This window comes from Lepidothrix coronata, unplaced genomic scaffold, assembly GCF_001604755.1.
Source record: "Lepidothrix coronata isolate B3197 unplaced genomic scaffold, Lepidothrix_coronata-1.0 Scaffold21, whole genome shotgun sequence".
Classification (NCBI taxonomy): Eukaryota; Metazoa; Chordata; class Aves; order Passeriformes; family Pipridae; genus Lepidothrix; species Lepidothrix coronata.
Window position 1 is genome coordinate 5,643,171 of NW_016690201.1, and position 19,707 is coordinate 5,662,877.

At 35.4% G+C, this 19,707-nt stretch overlaps 1 protein-coding gene across 1 annotated transcript in view; it reads right to left on the minus strand.

Annotated features, from left to right (window-relative positions):
- Positions 1 to 19,707, minus strand: part of NCAM2 (neural cell adhesion molecule 2) — a 276,833-nt gene that overhangs the window by 39,453 nt on the left and 217,673 nt on the right. Inside the window, exons 13-14 of the mRNA XM_017808019.1 lie at positions 8,634 to 8,753; positions 6,648 to 6,769 (exon numbers count right to left, since the gene is read on the minus strand). Coding sequence (XP_017663508.1) covers positions 6,648 to 6,769; positions 8,634 to 8,753 — 242 coding nt within the window. The remainder of the gene's footprint in view (positions 1 to 6,647; positions 6,770 to 8,633; positions 8,754 to 19,707) is intronic.

Sequence of the window (19,707 nt, forward strand, 5' to 3'; positions counted from 1 at the left end):
TACTCCAGCTTTTTGTAATTTTGACCACTCCTTATCAATTTTCCAGAAAGTGGATTTAAAGAATTTTGTGGTCAACCCTTTTTAACCTTTTGGCTTCAATTTATTCTTTGCTCAAATACTGGTTTTTATCTGGTAGAACGGCAGGATAATTATTTACAAATGCTGCTAAGAAAAATTATGTAAGAGGTTTATTTTATATAGATGTTTCAATTACATTTTGATCAATGTTCATTCAAAGAAACTTGCCATTAAACCCAAACTTGAATTGTTCACGAATGCAAGCTGTGCTTATATCATACATTAGTAATTTAATGAAAATTGTAGCAATATGTGGTGCTACAGGAGCATTTTGCATACCAGAGTGTATGTAAAAATATAAACAACAGTTAGAAATTATGAAGTACTATGTCTACACTGGTGAGAGGATACATGTAAATCATTGAGATGGTGTTCAAGGGGAAAAAAGGATTCTCATAATTTCTCATAATTCAGGTAATTAAGACATCTGTACAAGGGGAAAAAATAAGGACTTCAGTTGCAAACAATTCTGGCATTTTATAAATTTGGAGTGCTTACCTTTGTGATTTCTCCTTTGAGTGCATAATATTTTTAAATATTCTTTATACAAATAAAAATGACAAAATAACTAAGAGATAAAAGGATAAAACAATATATACTATCAAACACAAAAGTGATCTAGTTCAAAGGACCACAAATAACAGTCAGTAAGAATCCCTGCAGTCCTATTTTTACTACACACTGAGGTACAATAATGGCAAAAAACATGGCTGAGAGACAACTCTGGCCATCCAACCCATACAGCAACACAGAATTAATCAGTGGATTTAAACTTTATGGGGAAAAATAAAGACAAAACCTTATAATACACGGAAGTATAACTTTTTAGCTGCACACTATTGTGTTTCTCAGCAGCTTATATTTAAGCTCTTTGCTGAAGCATCTTGCTCCTCACTCATACAGGTTTCAGAGAACATAGCATCTAATTTAGAGAGGTCAGGGCCCAATCATGCTCCTTATGTCTCTTTTTTTTTTGCCCCCAGTCTTCAGAAAACAGAGGACAGACTAAACTCACTTATGGGCACTGCTGCAATAATTCATTCGTTATCAGATCTGAGTGTGATGATTTTTCCATACTGACTTCATATTCTTATAACCTTTCTTGCTACTTCTGCACTAGCATTGGTATTGTCACACGATAGTCCTGGGAACGATTAAAATCCAGCAAAATGTCTTTTCAAGAATATTTGCAGCCAGGTGAAAGTTCCCACTTGATGCAGCCACAGATCAATGAAAAACGTCAGAATGGTAATTCCATTACAAATCATGAAAAAAATCTAAATACACTGGAGTAAAAATAGTTTGCTCATCATACAGTGAAACTGGTATTTTCTGGATACTTTCCCATATCCTAATGGATAATTTCTGTTGCAATCATCTGACTTGCCACTGAGTGAATCCACTTACATTGTCACTATACCAAACTCCTTTCACAAAATATACTTTTTGCATAGCACTCCTGAAATAGAGGGATCCAACAGTGATTGCAATATATTGCAGATACTCCTTAGTAATATCAGGAATAGCAATGTTATGTAGCACCATATTTTAATGGCTGTTTAAATTGGTGAGGTGTGTGTACACAAATACAGCTACATTCCAAAGAATATCAACATTAGAGTAATCACAAGTTCCATACATGACCTTTGTGTTATGCACATATACCATGTAAATATCCTGGAGAATTCCATAGGGGTTTAGAATCACACGGGGGGGAAAAAAATATACTGAAATGGAAAAAAAAAGATTCAGGCTAATATGGTTCTTGCAGGTGGAAAAGACAGTACTGAAAACAGATATATGACTATATGACTATGTTTTGAAGACAAACTGTAGAATTTGATGTGATGAATAGAATGAGCTTAGGGGTTGGAAGTAAAACTGTAGATTTCTGTATGAGGCTGCACATCTACAGACAGAATAAGTAAAATGTGGGTGTTCTACAATTTGGTCAGGTGAAAATAAAGAAACAGCTGAAATGTAACGGGATACCTGCACAGTATTCCAGAGAAGTTTAGCTGAACCTGAAGCCAACTGGGTGAACTGAGATAAATGAAACAAAGTCCAAGCCCTGAGTGCCAAGACACAAAATATTTTGTGAAGAGTGACAAGCACAAGTTAGGAGGAAGAGGATAAAGTATCTGGAAAGCAAGGTGTGTTTTTCTAAAGACAAGCAGATGAAGTCTTCCAGAATACCACCTGCTTTTGGCATCTTAAAGAAAAAAAATAAAAGAAAAAAAAAAAAGAAAAAGAACTGCAATGTCCTTCTTTATAGCTGATATTTCAGCTATAATGTATTTTCAAGTACTTTTTTGCTAAGCAAAGCTCAGTAATGTGTCCACATTTATTATTAGTGTAGAAATGGAAAAAGAGGGACAAGAACAAAAATCAAGAGTCTGCCAAGTAAATCTTCCCACAAATCTGTTTGTTCTAAGACTCTTTAATCAGTACCTTAAGGAGCAGAAACACTTTGTACTATATTGGGTTGTTTTATTATTAATACTTCTTAAAATTTATAGAAAGTTCTATGTGTTCTAGAACAAAAGAGAGAAACTTCTAAATTGCAAACTAGAGTCTAATTTGGGAGATGGGTTAATAAGAATATCTTCAATAATCACTTACTATCAGCAGTTGTATCATTAATATCCACCATCAAATGCACATTTTCAGAAACTACAATCAGATCTGCAACTGGAGAGATTAAACTGCTCCTTTATTTGCATTTCATTTTGTTTCATGTAATGCAAAAATACTCCTTTACAGAAGGCCACTGATGACCTAGGCAGTGACTGGCAATTTCTAGGGATCTCACTGCCCTCTTCCATTACTCTTAAGCCTTAGATTAACACTGTCCTCTTCCCACTATAAGTCCTTGTCTGAAACAAACCTGTCACAATGCTACAGACCACTACACTGGAAAAAAAAACCAAAACCCAAACCAAATCAAAGGCAAATCAAGCACAAAACCCTCACTTTATTCTTTCTTAACTGTGTATATATTTGCTTTATAATACTAGCATCGGCCAAATTTATTTAAGAAGTATCTAATAGCTAGATTTTTAAGACAGCTGTAACTTAAACACCTAAACGCCCTGGCAAAACAAAAACAAAAACCCAAAAACATAAAACAAAAACAAACCCTCAACTCCCCAAAAAAAGCAAAAAAAGTAGAGTAAAACTCCAGTCTAGCATAACTTGCTTATAAGAACTGAAGGCACACCTGACAACAGTGGAAGTAAAGCCACTCCAGTGTTAAGATACCAGTCTACTAGTCTAGAAAATAATATCTCTTTCTTTAATGGTCATTCTACAATATATCCAAGGTCACTCCCTTCAACTCTTCCCTTATTCTCCATCCACTCTAAATTGTTGAGCTGAAAGTTCAGCCCAAACAGACTTACTGTGATGGTCTCTGTGATAAAAAAGGACAGGAGATGCCACACTATCTTGATATCTGGCAAGAAAAAAAAATCAAGAAATCCTCACAGAAAACAATCTGACAGTTTAAAGCAGTGACTTCACAAGAATTGATTACATTTGGTTGGTGATTTCTAGGTCTGGGTAAAATACAGGACAAAGCACAAAATGGTTGATAATGTACATAGTGGTAAAATGCACAGAAAATCCAAGGATCTGGCAGGTAAAGTGGAACCTAGAGGTGCAAAAACATTTAACTGTTTCTTGGTAGGTAACTCAAGAGTGAAAGTAAATGAGAAATTATCTCTTTTTAAATGTTTCGTATTTATAGAGGTTTGTTCTAGAACCTGTCATAAAGGAATAAAATGATCACAGACTAAAGGAATAAAATCAACATAGTCAAAACAAGAGCAAAGCACATAACCCATCAATCAAACCCTTGTTTTCCAAAATTCAGATCATTAATAGGAACCCTGTCACCTGTCAACATGGTGAACAACTTTCAAGCCTGCAAAAACTAATCACTCCTTTAATGTTTCCTCCAAACACCATTATGGACGTAAAAGGCAAATTAAGCACTGTTATTGGTTTTCGAGTCAGGATTTTAATCAATTTTTCTTGCTTCTGCCTATATTGTTTCTAACCACAAAAGAGAGCTTTTTTTTTCGTTTTTTTTTTTCTAATTTTGAATATTTACTAAAACTTTTCCTGCCATGGAAAAACAAAACCAACCTTCTGTGTAGTATCGAACTTGGTAAATAACACAGCAGGTGATAGTCTTTTGCAAATTCAGTACACATCTCCATAATGTCCATGGATAAAGCTTAACACCCACTGGGAAACACCAGCCCTTCATTATGGGTGTCCCAAGCAACTTCAGAAGGACCATAAGCAGGAACAACCAAAGGAGAGCTTGAATTGGCCCCCGTTAAAATGGCACAGTTACTGTGAGAGATGTGGTCGGGTGGTCATCTCCTGCATCAGACAGGATGCTTCCCTAGGGAATTCCTATCACTGCTCTTCCCGACTGGCTACTGGGGAACAATTTTTCCTTTGTTTTTCCTACTACCCTCCTATTCTTTCCTAAGGTAACTTTGAAGCCAATTTGTGCCATCAGCTTCAGACTCCATCAGTGAAGCTTTGTCAGACTGTCTTGACTTAGTGCAACAGCATGAAAAAATCTGATGCTGCTACTCATAAAAATTGTATTCCCTGCAATACAGAAGAAAATGTCAGGCTGCTTATTATCTGATTGTAGTCAGTAATTCTCACCCATAGTATGAAGAAACTGATGTTAGGGAAGGAATATTTGACAGAATGAAATATGTGATTTCCAGAAAAAGAAAACTTACCAATTGCCCTAAATCAGGCTATTAATTGCTTTAATATCTTAAAGGCTGTCCTCCCCCCCAGTTTATAAAAAAAAAAAAAAAGGTATAAAACTTAAACATGAGGGAACTGACTTTTAATAAGACATGAAGAAAAAGCCATGTATAGGTTCTTATCTAATATGCTCTTTAAACATGCAAGCAAATACATTGGTCCAGGTGCTAGTAATGAGGCTGGCAAGAGTTAATTAAATATGACCAATGGGGAAGATAGAAGAGGAGCAGTCACCAGATAATTATGAACTTTAAATAGCATTCATTCATCCTGCTTAAAACACCAAAAAATTATTCTGCTTCTTTTGTTGTAGGAAGGCCTTTAATTTAGTCAAATTGCTTTTTCAATTGGAAGTTTAAGGAGATAAGGATTTGAGGTTCAATTAACGCTATCTTCTTCAGTAACCTAATGAGTTTCCACTTACTGCTTAAACTGTACATTTACCTTTCAACAACACACATGAAAAGTCATCTTTTATGCTAAAATATTGTACTTTATTCAACACACTAGATCAAATTCAGATTTCCAAAAATTTTCAGGATACTTCCAAAAGCATTTAGCTCAGGAAACCAGATTAAGTTCCATATGTTGCGAGCATGTATTATATCCAAACAGTTTATTTTCTTCCAAATGGTAAATACTTAGAGGCATTTTAATCTAACTAGGAAGTTCAATCCCACAAAACTGCATTGTATCTTTTATTGCATATTTTACTACCCTCGTCTTCTTTACAATTGCTTTTTTTTTATGCCAACTGTATTCACTGGACTGAAAGTCATTCGAGGAGGTCGATTACTATTTAGGGATCAATGAGAGCAGAATAACTCCTGGTCATTGCCTCAGGCTACTCTTAAAAGTGCTACCAAATGTTTCTCAATTGATTTGGAGCTACCAGTCTTCTGTGGTTATACTTAGTTTAGGAGAATCATTCTACATACCAGGTTTAGCACTCAGATAATCCCAGGACTATCACTAAAAAGCTACATTATAAGAAACATCAGGAAATGTGACAAAAATTGTTACAAGTTAAGGAACTGGCTTTTCCTTTTTGGGAACACTAAAAGAGGTTCTGCAGCTAATTTCTCAAAGGTTGCTTCGTTCTGTTAAATACAGTTCACACTACATTCCATTTAACATGCCTAGATATATGATGTCACATTCCCAATCTTTCAGACTCCTGAAATGGTAAATTTGTTATAACACTCTGGTAAAATGTATTTTTACTCGATTTAGTCAGATAAATGTACTATAATCTTCCTAAAAGAACACAATGAAGTTTTTAAAAAATGAACACTTTGGAATTAAATTCATCACTTTTGCCAACTCTGTAGCTACTTCTTCAACCCAATCTTTTCTAAGCATAATACACCAGGAACTGAAGGATAATTGAGCTACTTTAATAACAGAAAAAAACAAGCAACACTTTTTTTTTTTTAAATAAATTATACATTACAGAAAAGCCTGTTTCCTAAGCATGCCAGATCTGTTCTTAATTTACAATGTAACAAAATAGAGAATATAGTTTCCTTACTGGAATGAAATTTCAGTTACATCCTTAGGAAGACCTTTTCTTTTAATTTTTTTTTTATACTCTGGCATCATCAACTTAGCAACAAAAAAAAAACATACTCTATCTTATTTACTTTTCCTGGTATACAAAACCATTCTGTTAAATTGTTACATTTCAAATAATTTCATCAGTCTTCTCTGCATTAAAAGCAGATGTTAACAAGCATAACTCACTTATTCTGATTAACTGAAATACTTACACTTCTGTATTTGACAATATATTCCAGTATGGGGGCACCTCCATCATCTTGTTTAGTTATGCTAAGTTTAAAACTCTTGCCACTTTCAGGTTGTCCATGAATTGAAGGGGGACTTGGCTCCCCTAAAGAAGGGAAAAAACATAATAATAATTCAGCAGTGAGATAAGTCTTATATTACAGCTGGGAACCTGTCTGTTATAATATTAATCAAAATCTTAAAATCAATATGATCCTTCCAGGCAATGCAAAACAACCTCAATAATATTGTTAAATATTTTGTTTAAAATATATTCCAATGTAGATTACTCATACAAGGAAACAAAATTATGTGAAATGTGAAAGAAATATTAACTTCTTTGAGACCTTCCAACTTTTGACACTTTGAAATTAATTTCCTTCTGAAATCCTTTAGCCATCAATTCAGCAAGGCTGGTAGGCTGCTACTCACACTGAATTTAAAGATCAACACTCTCTTACAGGTAAGAATATTAAGCTCATGCTTAATATTAAGCATGAGCTTTAGTCCCATGTGCAAGATTTAAATTGTAATTTAAAGTAAATATACTCTCCAATAAATGTGTCAAGGCAAATTAGATACTTTTAGAGTAGTCAATATCAAAAATAAATGTAAAGAATAAGATTTCCAAACCCAAACCCAAGTATTCTTAAACATACCATCAAAAGATTTATAGCCAGTTTAAGCCATTTTGCTAGTCAAAATTCACTGACTAATTATCATTTCTGTATGCAATGCCTATTACAAATTTTCAAAACAGATCCTACATGAACATTTCATGCTGAGGTGTCTAATCATCAAAATACCTGCAAATTTGCATTCACTCCAAGAGATACAGTTCTTTTAAAATAATTTTATTGTTTATCCCTTATCAGAGTAAGGATAAACAGATCTCAACATAAAGTTTGCCTAGCTTTCTATCAGATAACATATATATATGTATAAACTTTACGAGTTTCTGCCATTTCTCCATCAGGTATGTTGTTTCATAGGAATGACAGCAAATCATTTTATCAGTCCTTCAATATATTTAGGATATGCATATGCTTCAATGAAAAAGAAAATTAAAAGCTGTCATGTTACTGGTTTGGGACAGAAGAAATGTACCAGTAAGAACATAATATAATAACACAGAAATATTTTGTGCTCTTTGTAGTTGCATGAATTTTATTGTTCATTCCCTTAGGGTTGGTATTAACTACACTGAGTCATGCCCTACTCAGGAAACAGTTCAGTTGCAACAGATTTATGAGAGATTGGTCTGGCAATAGTTGCTGATGTATTTTGGTATGTCTGTTTGATTACTATACACTGCCATCTGCCAGTTCCTTTATTTTTCTTCTCACTTTGTATTTTATTTATTTATTGTTCTTTCTATTTAGAGGTAATTTGAGAAAAATATTTTTCATTAGTCTTTAATGTTTAAGTCTGAATCTCTTGTTGATAGCTACTACAAATATGAAACTGGTTTCATAGAATTTTTCATTTGCATGTAATCATAGTTACAACAATTTATTCTCATCATTTTTTCCACATCTTAAGATTTCTGTTTGAGGCTTAATAATTGCAAAACAATGGCAGCATAATTTGATGAAGAAATGTCTCCAGAAATGGACAATTCATTTCTCACAGATGCTGAAAATATCCTGAGTGTAAATGAGAAAAAGTCCTTAATCTAATATCTTTCATGGTTTGTTCTCTTGTATATAAAATATAGATTTTTCCGAGTTTCAAAAATATAAGATAATGGGATAAATCTGCTAATTTAAATTCATTTATACTTCTTGGAAGGGCGGGAATAAGATGAACAAAACATGATTTCTGAGAAGCAGTGACTGTTGTAATACACTAGGGAGCAGAGTATAAATATAAAACATTATCTACAGTGAATCATAATTCAAATTATTAGCTGATCTAGAGGTAACATATTCCAGTAATAATTTTCATTTAATAGCATAAGTGTTACTCACGGACAGGTAAGGTCTGAAAGATCTCAATTTTGCTATACTCTCCTTGACCCTTTCCATTTACAGCTGCTACTTTGATTTCATATGTCGTATTTGGTTCCAAGTTGCTGAGAACAACCATTGCTAAAGGAAAGGGAAAGAAAAAAAGGAACAAAGTTTGATGAAGCAATAAATTAAAAAAAAATCAGGCAACTTCATAATTTGTTTTCTTCACTTGCAACTTAAGAAGTCCCATTTTCCAATAGTACTTTGGTTTCAAACGTAGCTTTTTTGTTGAGTGCTAATAGTCCCTTTTTTCATCTGCATGGAATTGTTGTTGTGACTGAGCAAATTATGCTTCTGCAGGAATGTAAAGCCAGTGTTTCAGAAGCCACAGGCAACAGTCAAAGGTATTGATGGGAATCGATATTTTATGTTCACACTGTGAGCACACTGTATTGGTTTTGGTAGCTGGGGGGGGTTACAAGGGAGGCTTCTGTGAAAAGCTGCCAGAAGCCTCCCCTGTGTCTGGCAGAGCCAATGCCAGATGGCTCCAGGATGGAGCTGCCACTAGCCAAGGATGAGCCCATCAGAGAAGGTAGTAACGTCTCTGCAATAACATATTTAAGAAGGAAAAAAGTTATTGCAGAGATATAATTTCTCTCAGGGAAGAGTGAATATGTGAGAGGAACAACTCTTCAGACACCAAGTTCAGTGCAGAAGGAGGGGCAGGAGGTGCTCCAGGTGCCAGAGCTGAGGTTCCCCTGCAGCCCCTGGTGCAGCCCATGGTGAGGCAGCTCTGCCCCTGCAGCACATGGAGATCCACAGGGGAACAGAGATACACCTGCAGCCCTTGGAGGAGCCCACACCAGAGCAGATGGATGCCGAAGAAGGCTGTGACTCCATGGGAAGCCCACAGAGGAGCAGGCTCCTGGCAGGGACCTCTGGAGAGAGGAGCCCATGCTGGAGCTCGTTTGCTGTTAGGGCTTGTAATGCTGTGGGGGACCCACGCTGGAGCAGCCTGTTCCTGAAGGACTGCACCCCATGGAAGGGACCAGTGTTGGAGCAGTTAATGAAGAACTATAGCCTGTGGGAAGGACTCACATTCATGGAGGACTATCTCCTGTGGGAGAGATCCCACATTGGAGCAGGGGAAGGACTCCAACTCCTCTCCCTGAGGAGTTGCAGAAACAACCTGTGATGAACTAAGAGTAACCCCCATTCCCATCTCCCTGAGCTGCTGGGGGGGAGGAGGTAGGTCCTGGGAAGGAGGGAGAGGTGGAGGGAAGGTGTTTTTCAGATTTGTTTTACTTCTCATTGTCCTGCTCTGATTCTGACTGGTGATAAATTCAATTTATTTCTCCAAGTCGAGACTGTTGTGCCCATGATGGTAATTGGTGAGTGACCTCTCCTGGTCCTCATGTCAACTTTTGTTCTCTTTCTTCTCCAGTTGCAGAGGGGAGTGACAGAATGGCTTTGCTGGATACCTGGCATCCAGCCACGGTCCACCCACCGCAGAGAAGAGAGGAATCTGGCAAAAATTTAGGCAATTCTCCTTCTTCCTTACTGGCAACAGGCACCTAATACATGTTCCAGCCAACTTCATACACTTCATAAATTGCCATTTTTCCTTCATGCAGATGAGTATGAACTGTCCTTGGTCTGCACTCTACACAGTTACATGCACATCAGTGGTGAATTGCTGGTGCTATTGTCTGCCAGTTCAACAAAGTATTCAAGACCTAAAGTGACAGATGTGTATGATGACCAAGGGAAGAGTTCTGAGTTATCTGCTAGGGACCTGAAAGTAAATTAGTCACGTTTGTATATATTTCAGAGGAGGTGCATGGGAGTGCGTATTAAGTTATAACAAAAAAACCAATCAATCAAACAAAAAAAGGTGATTTCGGAAGCCAAGGGGTTTGAACTTATGACAGGCTTTCAGAAATTAAGACTGAACCCCTGACAGGATTCATTCACACAACCTATCTCTATAATAGCACCTGGAGATGCCATCAGAAGCAGAGAACAAAAAAGCTTGCCAAAAAGCAAGAATATTGTACAGAAACAACTCTAGAAACAAAATCCAGGGAAAAATGTTGGATTCCAGGATCCCTCACAGGAATAAATAATATATAATATTTATAAATATTATAGTACTGTATTTACTAATAGCAATGGTGAATATGCATTTGGAAATATTGATCCAAAGAGAGTTCTTGGAGCATTACCCTGCCTTTACAAGAAAGATTCTTTTTGTTGTCTCTACAGCAATTGCCTGTTTGCTGTTTGCCAGCTCTGTGATGAGCTCTCCATATGTCAGATTCATAGTGGGGAATGGATGTAAATTAGATGGACTTGACTAGAAGCACAGCAGCATTTGTCCTGCCCAGCAAGGCAGGGGCTGTAATATTTTACAAGAGGATATAGAAATGTAATGTCTCAAGAAAGAAGCAGTAGTATCTTTCTCAGTCTCTAGGGAGCCTCGTTTTTCATTATAGAGAAGTATTTTTATAGTTGCTTTAGGCCTGCTTTTCAAGTTACATATTCAATGAAAGCATGATTATTTCTGTCCGTACTCTTTGTTAGGCTTTTGAGTTCAGATTTATTAGAATTTCTATTTCTTTAGTTTCTGCAGCAGTCAGCTAGAGTTTCCATTACATGTGGTGCTAAAGGGATTTAACGAATTTGGAAAAACAGTAACTTTTACATTTCACACTCTATCATGGGCACTTTGCATGAATTTGCCATTGAAACATGATAACTGTTTTCTAGTAAACAAAGCAGTAGAACTGTATGTCTTCCAGCATATTTTAGCCTTATAATTTCATGAAATTTAAAAATATCAAACTCTGAAGTATAACCATGTCATGAAAAAATGAAGTACCATCATGAGAATAAGAATAGAATTTGGAGAAGGGAAGGATTATGATATATAACATTCAGTTCTGTTAAGATGAAATTTAAAACCTAAACCAAGCAGTAGCAGTGTTTGACTTGCCTTTCAGCCATGACTACTTTCCAAGGCTGAATAATTTCACTGAAAATAAACCTTAGGGCATACTAAAAATTAGTGTTACTGTAAATGTATTTAAAATCTAAACAACATAAAAGCATGACTATGAGTCAACACTTAATAAAACACAAATGTATTAAATACATGAAACTTAAGGATTCGATTCCACAAACACTTAAGTGACTCCTGGGGCCTACATAAATGAACAAAATTACTTATATATGCAGTATTTAAAGAATCAGTGTATACTTCAGAATCCTCTGCACAGCGCTATGTGTCTAGATACAATGACTTATAATTACATTTATGGAATTAACCCAACTGTATCTGATAGCACAATATGTCCTCAAAATCTGGACCAACTTGTTATCAGTGATGGTAGATGTGGATATATTATATATGTAGGAAGAAAAATATAACTATGTCCTGCTGGAAAAAAAAAAGAAAAAAAAAAATTCTGGATCTGAATACTTTACATACTCCAGTTCCAAGAGAATATTTAGAATAAGTAAGATATAAAACTGTCCCACAGTATGTAACAAAAGGGCAGGGCTGAAAAGTAATCTAAGAGTAGTGAAACTACCACTGCTTGTTCAGTTTCACATTTTTTGGAATATGTTAAGAATGGAAGAAAATACTTGACAATTTAGTTGTTTGGTTTTGTTTTTTAAGATATGCATCTGTCATTTAAATATAAAATCATCCTATATATCTTTCCATATAAAAATTAAGATTTTCTTGCAGGACTCCTTATCTCATGGCCCTGGCCACACTGGATATTTTGATTACAGCTTGCAGTGATCACTGAAGTAATTAGCTGCAAAATTTCAAATAATGCTCTGAAAGAAATATAGTATTTCACTTTCATAGTATATAAATGTGAAAAAATCGGTCCACTGCATACTGTATGTTGTGCTGTTTGTATATTCATTGATGTCTATCAAGTTCAAAATATACTGAAAGTGAAATTCCTTTCTTTCAGAATATGATTTGAAACTTTTCAGGTTTTTTTTCTACCTGTCATGTCTACCTTTCTACCTTCTTTTGCTTTTATATTGTCTTTCTAATTAGAATATCTGTGTGCTTCAGCTGGAGAATTCAATTTTGTAGCCTGATTTTGCTGGGATTATTCATATAGTGACGGGTTACATTGAGGAGTAGATTTGGAAGGAATACTCTAAAGAGGGAAAACCAGAACATTCTCTTGTGAACTCTGCAAATTAACTAAATTAACTAATTTAAGTTACTTAATTAATACATTAACATGATGCAGAACAGCTCAGACCCTACTGTTTTCCACTTATAAGAAAATAGACAGGGAGACTGCAAGTCACAAGGTGCTCTTCGAGGAGATCATGATACAATAAGTTACCAGTTGTTTTGATTTTATATACTAGATTAAGAGTTTAAAACAAAATTATAAATACTTTTTTAACAAGGTATGCCAGGAACACTGGCTTGATTTTTTATTAAAATGTTGTTGGCCAGAATTTAAAAAGAAACACAGCCATGAAAAAGAAATAAACCCTATTGCATAGAAAAACTCACTGTAACATATTCTGGGGCAATAATCCTAAAGTTTAAGCAATATTAAAAATAGAGTCCTTATTTTTCATCTTACAGATTGTTTTAATTTGCAAGCAAATCTAAAACAATAAAAACATGAATGCAGTAAAAAAAAAAAAAAACACAAAAACAAACACAAAAATATAGATAGACAAAATATAGATAGAAAAAAATGCAGAATTCCCCACTATTTAAAATCTAGTGTGCAAGCATTTCAGCTAGAAAAGTTCATTTTATTGTCACAAAATTTTAACTGTTGTCAAGATGAACCACAGGAAAACAACATCTGATGCAAGATTTGCTGTGAAATAAATTGTACCATAAATCCAAGTCAGTAAAATCAAAACAAAATTCCCCAGCTGCTTTTCTGGTCCAGGGTAGGTTATTTACGTTACTTTATAACAGTAGAATGAGAGGGAAAATGTCTGGCATATAAAATTGTCTTTTCACCAAAGTAATCTTCCTCAGAAACCTTCTAGGGACTGTGATATATTACATAAACCATCACAAAAGCAAAGAAGGTTAGGGGAACTAATAGTACAGTTACACTACATTAATCTCAAAGTAGATTTTATATGAGGTTAATTAGCAGAAATAGCACATCACTACATTGTTCTCATTGGAGAGGTATTTGTTGCATGGACCAATGTTCTTCCCGTTCCAAATTCAATCCCTTGAGGATGTCAGATCTAACTAAAGTAGGATATAAATTTATTTTGAAACAAAGTATCTGAGACATATAATCCTGGAATATCATCTTTGCTCATATATATTTGAGATTGTGCCAGAAGTTCTGTCAAAGAAACATTACAAATTTTAGGATTTTTTTTCCTACTCCTTTCTCTTTAGTCTCCATCTGTATTACTACAGAGACTGAATGCAGACTGAATACAGTGCATGTTGATAACTGGAGTGTTTTGATTTAATAGCATTTTGGTGCACCTATTACTCATTATTTTACTACCCTCAAGGAAAAAAATGAGTCCCCTGGAAATATGAGAACCTCTTTCAGAGGAAAAATAAATAAAATAGCATTTTTATGAAACTCAAACAGGTTTCTTTTTGTGATGATGACTCATGTTCTTTTAAGGATAGAAAAAAAAAAGCACAGGAAGAGAGCAGTGAGGAACCTATGGCAGCAGGACATGTGAGAAGTGAGGAACTTGAGCATTAAAGTTCTGTACAAATGTCTAAGACTCTTGTAGATGTCACAGAATATGAGGAACTTCTCCCAAAATTTCAGCATCTGTTTTGTTTATTCTGTGTGTTTGCACAGTAGGAGGAAGAGTTTAAAAACTCTCTTTTCTAGCTGAGCCTTACAATCAGCTCAGAAATATTGACAAAATGAAGTTAGAATTTGCCATGGGGGAGAAATACAGGGAAAAAAATAAAAAAGGATTTTGCTACACAATAGACAAAATGTTAATTCATATGCAGAATCAGCCAGTCTCAGTTCCACCTGTCAGCCTTGCCCAAATAACAGTTAATTTCATAAATACTGATTCAAGCATCAGACTATAAATTTTAGAATTCAGCTAACACAAATGAATGAACTCTAATAATGAAAACATTTCAAGTTGCACATTATATGAAAAAAACCCATAATTAATGCAAATCCTACTGCCAGTGAAATCACTGGCATAAATTCCATTAATATATATGAGACAATATCAAGCCTTAAGTCATTCTCTAAAATGTATACACAGAAAAAAATGCAAACATTTTAATAATCAGATAAAATAGCTCTGTCAGGAATTTCCATCGTTCTTTGCACTATAATGTACAATTATTGCATTGGTTTGGAATAAAAGTTGCAGAGGTTTAATTAATTGTGAATACAAACAATCACCTATGAATAAAGATATAAAGCGTGACAGATAAGTTATAATTAATATAATCTAATGTTCACTAACATGAATAATTTTCTTACAAAATACTTTTCAGTAGCTGACATTAAAAACGCATTTTGCAAAAATGGCTTTATTAGTTTTTTAATATTAATATATAACATACTAAAATACAATTACTTTGTTAAACCTCTTTTCTCTATATATTTAATTTTTAATTTTATTGGGTTGGATTCTGAAATATCACTATACAAACCGAATCAAGAGTAGCATCCCCACTTTCGAGTCATTCAGGGGATTTTCTTTGCTATCTATTTGTATTGAAATAAATCTAATAAGAAAAGGTTAAATAATCTATGGGGCAATTATAGTTATACAACACAAAGTGCTATAAATTAATGAAAATAAAGAAAGCAGGAATGTAAATCAAAGCCCCTAAGAAAGAGTAAATTTGTGGATTGAGAATACAGTTTATAATAAATGGAATCAGCATGAATCCAGAAGATGGGTTTTGTCAGGTAACAAACCTTGGACATAACAATGAATAGATTTTCTCTAGAAGTTCATTTTCTAGTTTATTTATTTCAAAAGCACCCTTAGTTCAATCTGTATTTAATCAAAATAACAGCAGAGCATGCAGTTTAAGAAAAAAAATCCTATGAGAAAAATTCCGGGAACAAAAGTAATTTGCTGAGATGGATCATTGTAACAGTAAACTGTTTCCATAACCTCATTCAGAACAGAGACACACTTGCACGAACTGCATATAAAATAAATAATTTCTGCAAACTAGTGTTAAGAAAAACGAAAAATCATTAAAAGTATGTAATATTTTTAGGCTACAGCCTTAAAAATATATTCATACTCCCAGTGATAAAAGAGACCATGTTATCTTGATATCATCTTTACATTTTTCTGTGATATTAACTTGACAATAACAGAATATTTCATGACCAAACCCTGCCACTTGTACTGATTAATGTCTTGTCCTATCAACACCCATGTGAAACTAGGGTCTAGCTTTGAGAGCTTTTGTTTCTCACTACCATTAAGACAGAATTTGTATTTCAAACACACATTCTGTCTTCAAAATAAAAGAAACAATTTTACTTTTATTCTGTAATTGTTTGGAATACTTTGTATTTCTCTACCGCTTTCAGTGTATGGCAAAAAAATCCTTTTGGATTATTATCAAAATATTTCTTGCTAATTAGAAATAGTTCCCTCACGTATCTATAGTTCACTTTTTTGTTAACTAATATTTCTTAGCTACTATTTTCTGTAGTTCCCTGAAATGGAAGATGACATGGATAACAGTATACCCTAACCTAAAGGACAGGAATGTAACAAACAGTTCTCCTGGTTTACAGCACTTATGTGTGCAGGGTGGGGTAGGTTAGGAGAAGAAATTCCCACTAAAAATTGTATTATTTTTAATTACAATGTTTTTAGTGCTTTTTTAGTAAAAGCAAACTTTCCATAATTAAAAATTGCCAAAATTTCTAGGAGAACATGTGAGGCTTCACTATTAATTCCAACTTGCTATGTTTCTTCTCCATACAGAAACCTTCTAACATTATCAAATGAGAATTTACTAATGTACAATAAGAATGTATAAGAGCATGTAATGGATATACTGACTATCCATAAAATAATACTTATTTTGTCCTAACTTTCCTGATTTTTCATATCATTGCATTAAAACTGAGATAGGCAAATTTTCAGAATTTTCTTTACTCTTGGTTTCATTCTTCTATAACCCAACACTTTGCTTTACAAGTCAGCTTCTCTTTCTTCAAATTTGACACCATTAAGCTTTTATTCAATTGTTTCTGTATTACCCTTTTGTAAATGTCTTAGGTTGCTATTTTGATTACGTTTTATCTAACCGGAATGTACAAAATCACATTAGGTGTTGGTTCAGTTTTTAGTAAGAAGTATCTCATCACTTAAAAAAAATTATGGAGAACAAAGTGAAATGTGTTTTTCACCATGCCAACGAGAAGGGCTTCTTTTCCTCCTCTGTAATAACACCCATTGAATCACACAGATACTCAAAGCTGTACTGATATCTTAAAAAAAAAAACAAAACAAAAAACTCCCCAAAAAACCAAACCAAACCAACCCAACCCCCCAAAAAACTCTTTTCTATTCCTTTAGTATCCCTTCCTCCAAGGTTTTACTTTGAAAATTTCCTATACTACCTTTATGATGACCAAGCAAACTGCTTAATACCAGATCCTTGAAAATGCAATCAACTTCCAGAAAAGATACTTGTACATATTAAAGGAAAGGGAAATGGAAGTGAAGGAATAGGAAAGGGATAAGAGAGTAGAAATGGAAGACGAAATGGAGAGGAGAAAGAAAGAATGGACAATCAAAAATTTACTAGGCATCCCTATATTTAAAGTTCAGGAGACGGAGTCCTTGAAACTGTTGATAATCCCTGTAAGGAGATCTTGTTAAGCTAAACAAGGCATACAGAATGAACTAATTTTTTACACAATTCAGTTGGCTAAAATGGAAATACGTTGAGCTTAAAACCCACAGAATTTAAATGCATTTCAAAAACAAATGCTCTTCGAATAACTTGAACTTTAAAATGTCAGGTCTCCTCAGAGTACTCATTAGCCCTTCATTTTATTTATTCAATAAATAAATTTTTTTAGAACAAGCTTTTAAGAAATACTTTTATTAGTTTTTTTTTGTCTGTGCACAGGATTGTCAGCGTTCTGAAGTGTTGCAATTAACATTCAATTAAACAACTTCTGCTGACGGCTAATTGTTTGCTACCTTAAAATGTAGAAGCATTAAATTAATCTAAATCATGGAAATGGATCTCATGGAGACTTATGGACTTTGGTGCACTCCTTAGAAGAACTGCTCACACTCTTGCAGTTTAAAACACACAACCCAAATCCCAGCTAATTCAATGAAAGAAAAAATAGCTGCAGCAGCATAGATGACAGAATCCCATCTGTGTAACCCTATTCCTTGATGTTCACCAATGCAAGTACCAAGATGCCCAACAGAAACCTTGATTAGATCAAAGATAACTTTAGGTCTTTGGCGCAAGAGGTCTTTCTGGTCAGGCTGAAAGGTTTGTGTAGGAAGAGCTGCACACAGGCCAATGCAGACAGGGATGCAGAGCTTGGAGCCAGCAGGCTGAGGGAAGTTTATTGTCCTGTTCTAGTTAGTGCTAGTAACACCAAGCTGGGACTGTGTGTCCCAGAACAAAATGAAACAGCCTGGAGAAGAGGAGACTGAGGGGAGACCTCATCGCAGTTACAACTTCCTCACAAGGGGAAGAGGAGGGGCAGGCACGGATCTCTTCTCTGGGGTGACCAGTGACAGGACCCAAGGGAATGGCCTGAAGTTGTGTCAGGGGAGGTTTAAGGTTGGATATTAGAAAGAAGTTCTTCACCCAGAGGGTGGCTGGGCACTGGAACAGGCTCCCCAGGGACGTGGTCACAGCACCAAGCCTGACAGAGTTCAAGAAGCGTTTGGACAATGCTCTCGGGCACTCGGGGTGACTCTTGGGGATGGTCCTGTGCAGGGCTAAGAACTGGACCTGATGATCCTTGTGGGTCCTTCAAACTCAGCATATTCTGTGATTCTGGGAAACCAGATTGGGTCCAGCAGAGAGCTACCAAAAGGAGTGTAGGATATGAACAACGCANCTGGGCCCTGGAACAGGCTCCCCAGGGCAGTGGTCACAGCACCAAGCCTGACAGAGTTCAAGAAGCGTTTGGACAGTGCTCTCGGGCACTCGGGGTGACTCTTGGGGATGGTCCTGTGCAGGGCTAAGAACTGGACCTGATGATCCTTGTGGGTCCTTCCAACTCAGCATATTCTGTGATTCTGTGAAACCAGATTGGGTCCAGCAGAGAGCTACCAAAAGGAGTGTAGGATATGAACAACGCATAGTGCTGAGTGTTATTTAGTCTGCTGGAGATAATGCCAAGGGGGGATTGAACAGTCACCTACAACCTTTCTCAATGGAGATAGAAACAGTGGTGTGAGACTCTCCTCAGCAGCAGCAAAGAGCACAACAAGGACAACAGGCCCAAGCTGTAGCTGGGCAAGTTCAGAGCAGATATTAGTAATATTGATACATTGGAAGAGACATGAAGCACTGAAACAGGTTACACCAAGACAAGAGGGTGAGGAATCTCCATCCTTGGGGGTTGAGATTGAGTTAGAAAAAGCCATGCCTGGCCTGATCTAGGACTGGCACTAGTCCCGATTTAAGCAGGAGGCTGGACCAGATAAACTCCAGATGTTCCTTCCAACCAACCTTTCTCTGATTCTATAAATGAAAGGCAAATACTATCTTGGTCCTCAGAACTCTGTTTCCTCCTCTGCTATTGTGCACTTCTTAATGCAAGGATTTTAGGGTCTACTGCTTGAAGAAACAGCCAGCCACTTGGAAAGGACTACACTTAAAATTTTTTATGAAACAATAAACGAATACAGTAAAATCAATGGGAATTTGTTCTCAGCACGGTTCATTGTTAAATATTTATGTGACTATAATAGCTCCAATTTTAGTAGTACAAATTACACTGCTAAATGTAAAATCTGATTAAGTTAAACCTTTCCATGAATCAAATGTACTTTCTGTAGATATGGTTTTAAAATACACCTATAAGAAAAATTTCTAGGCCAC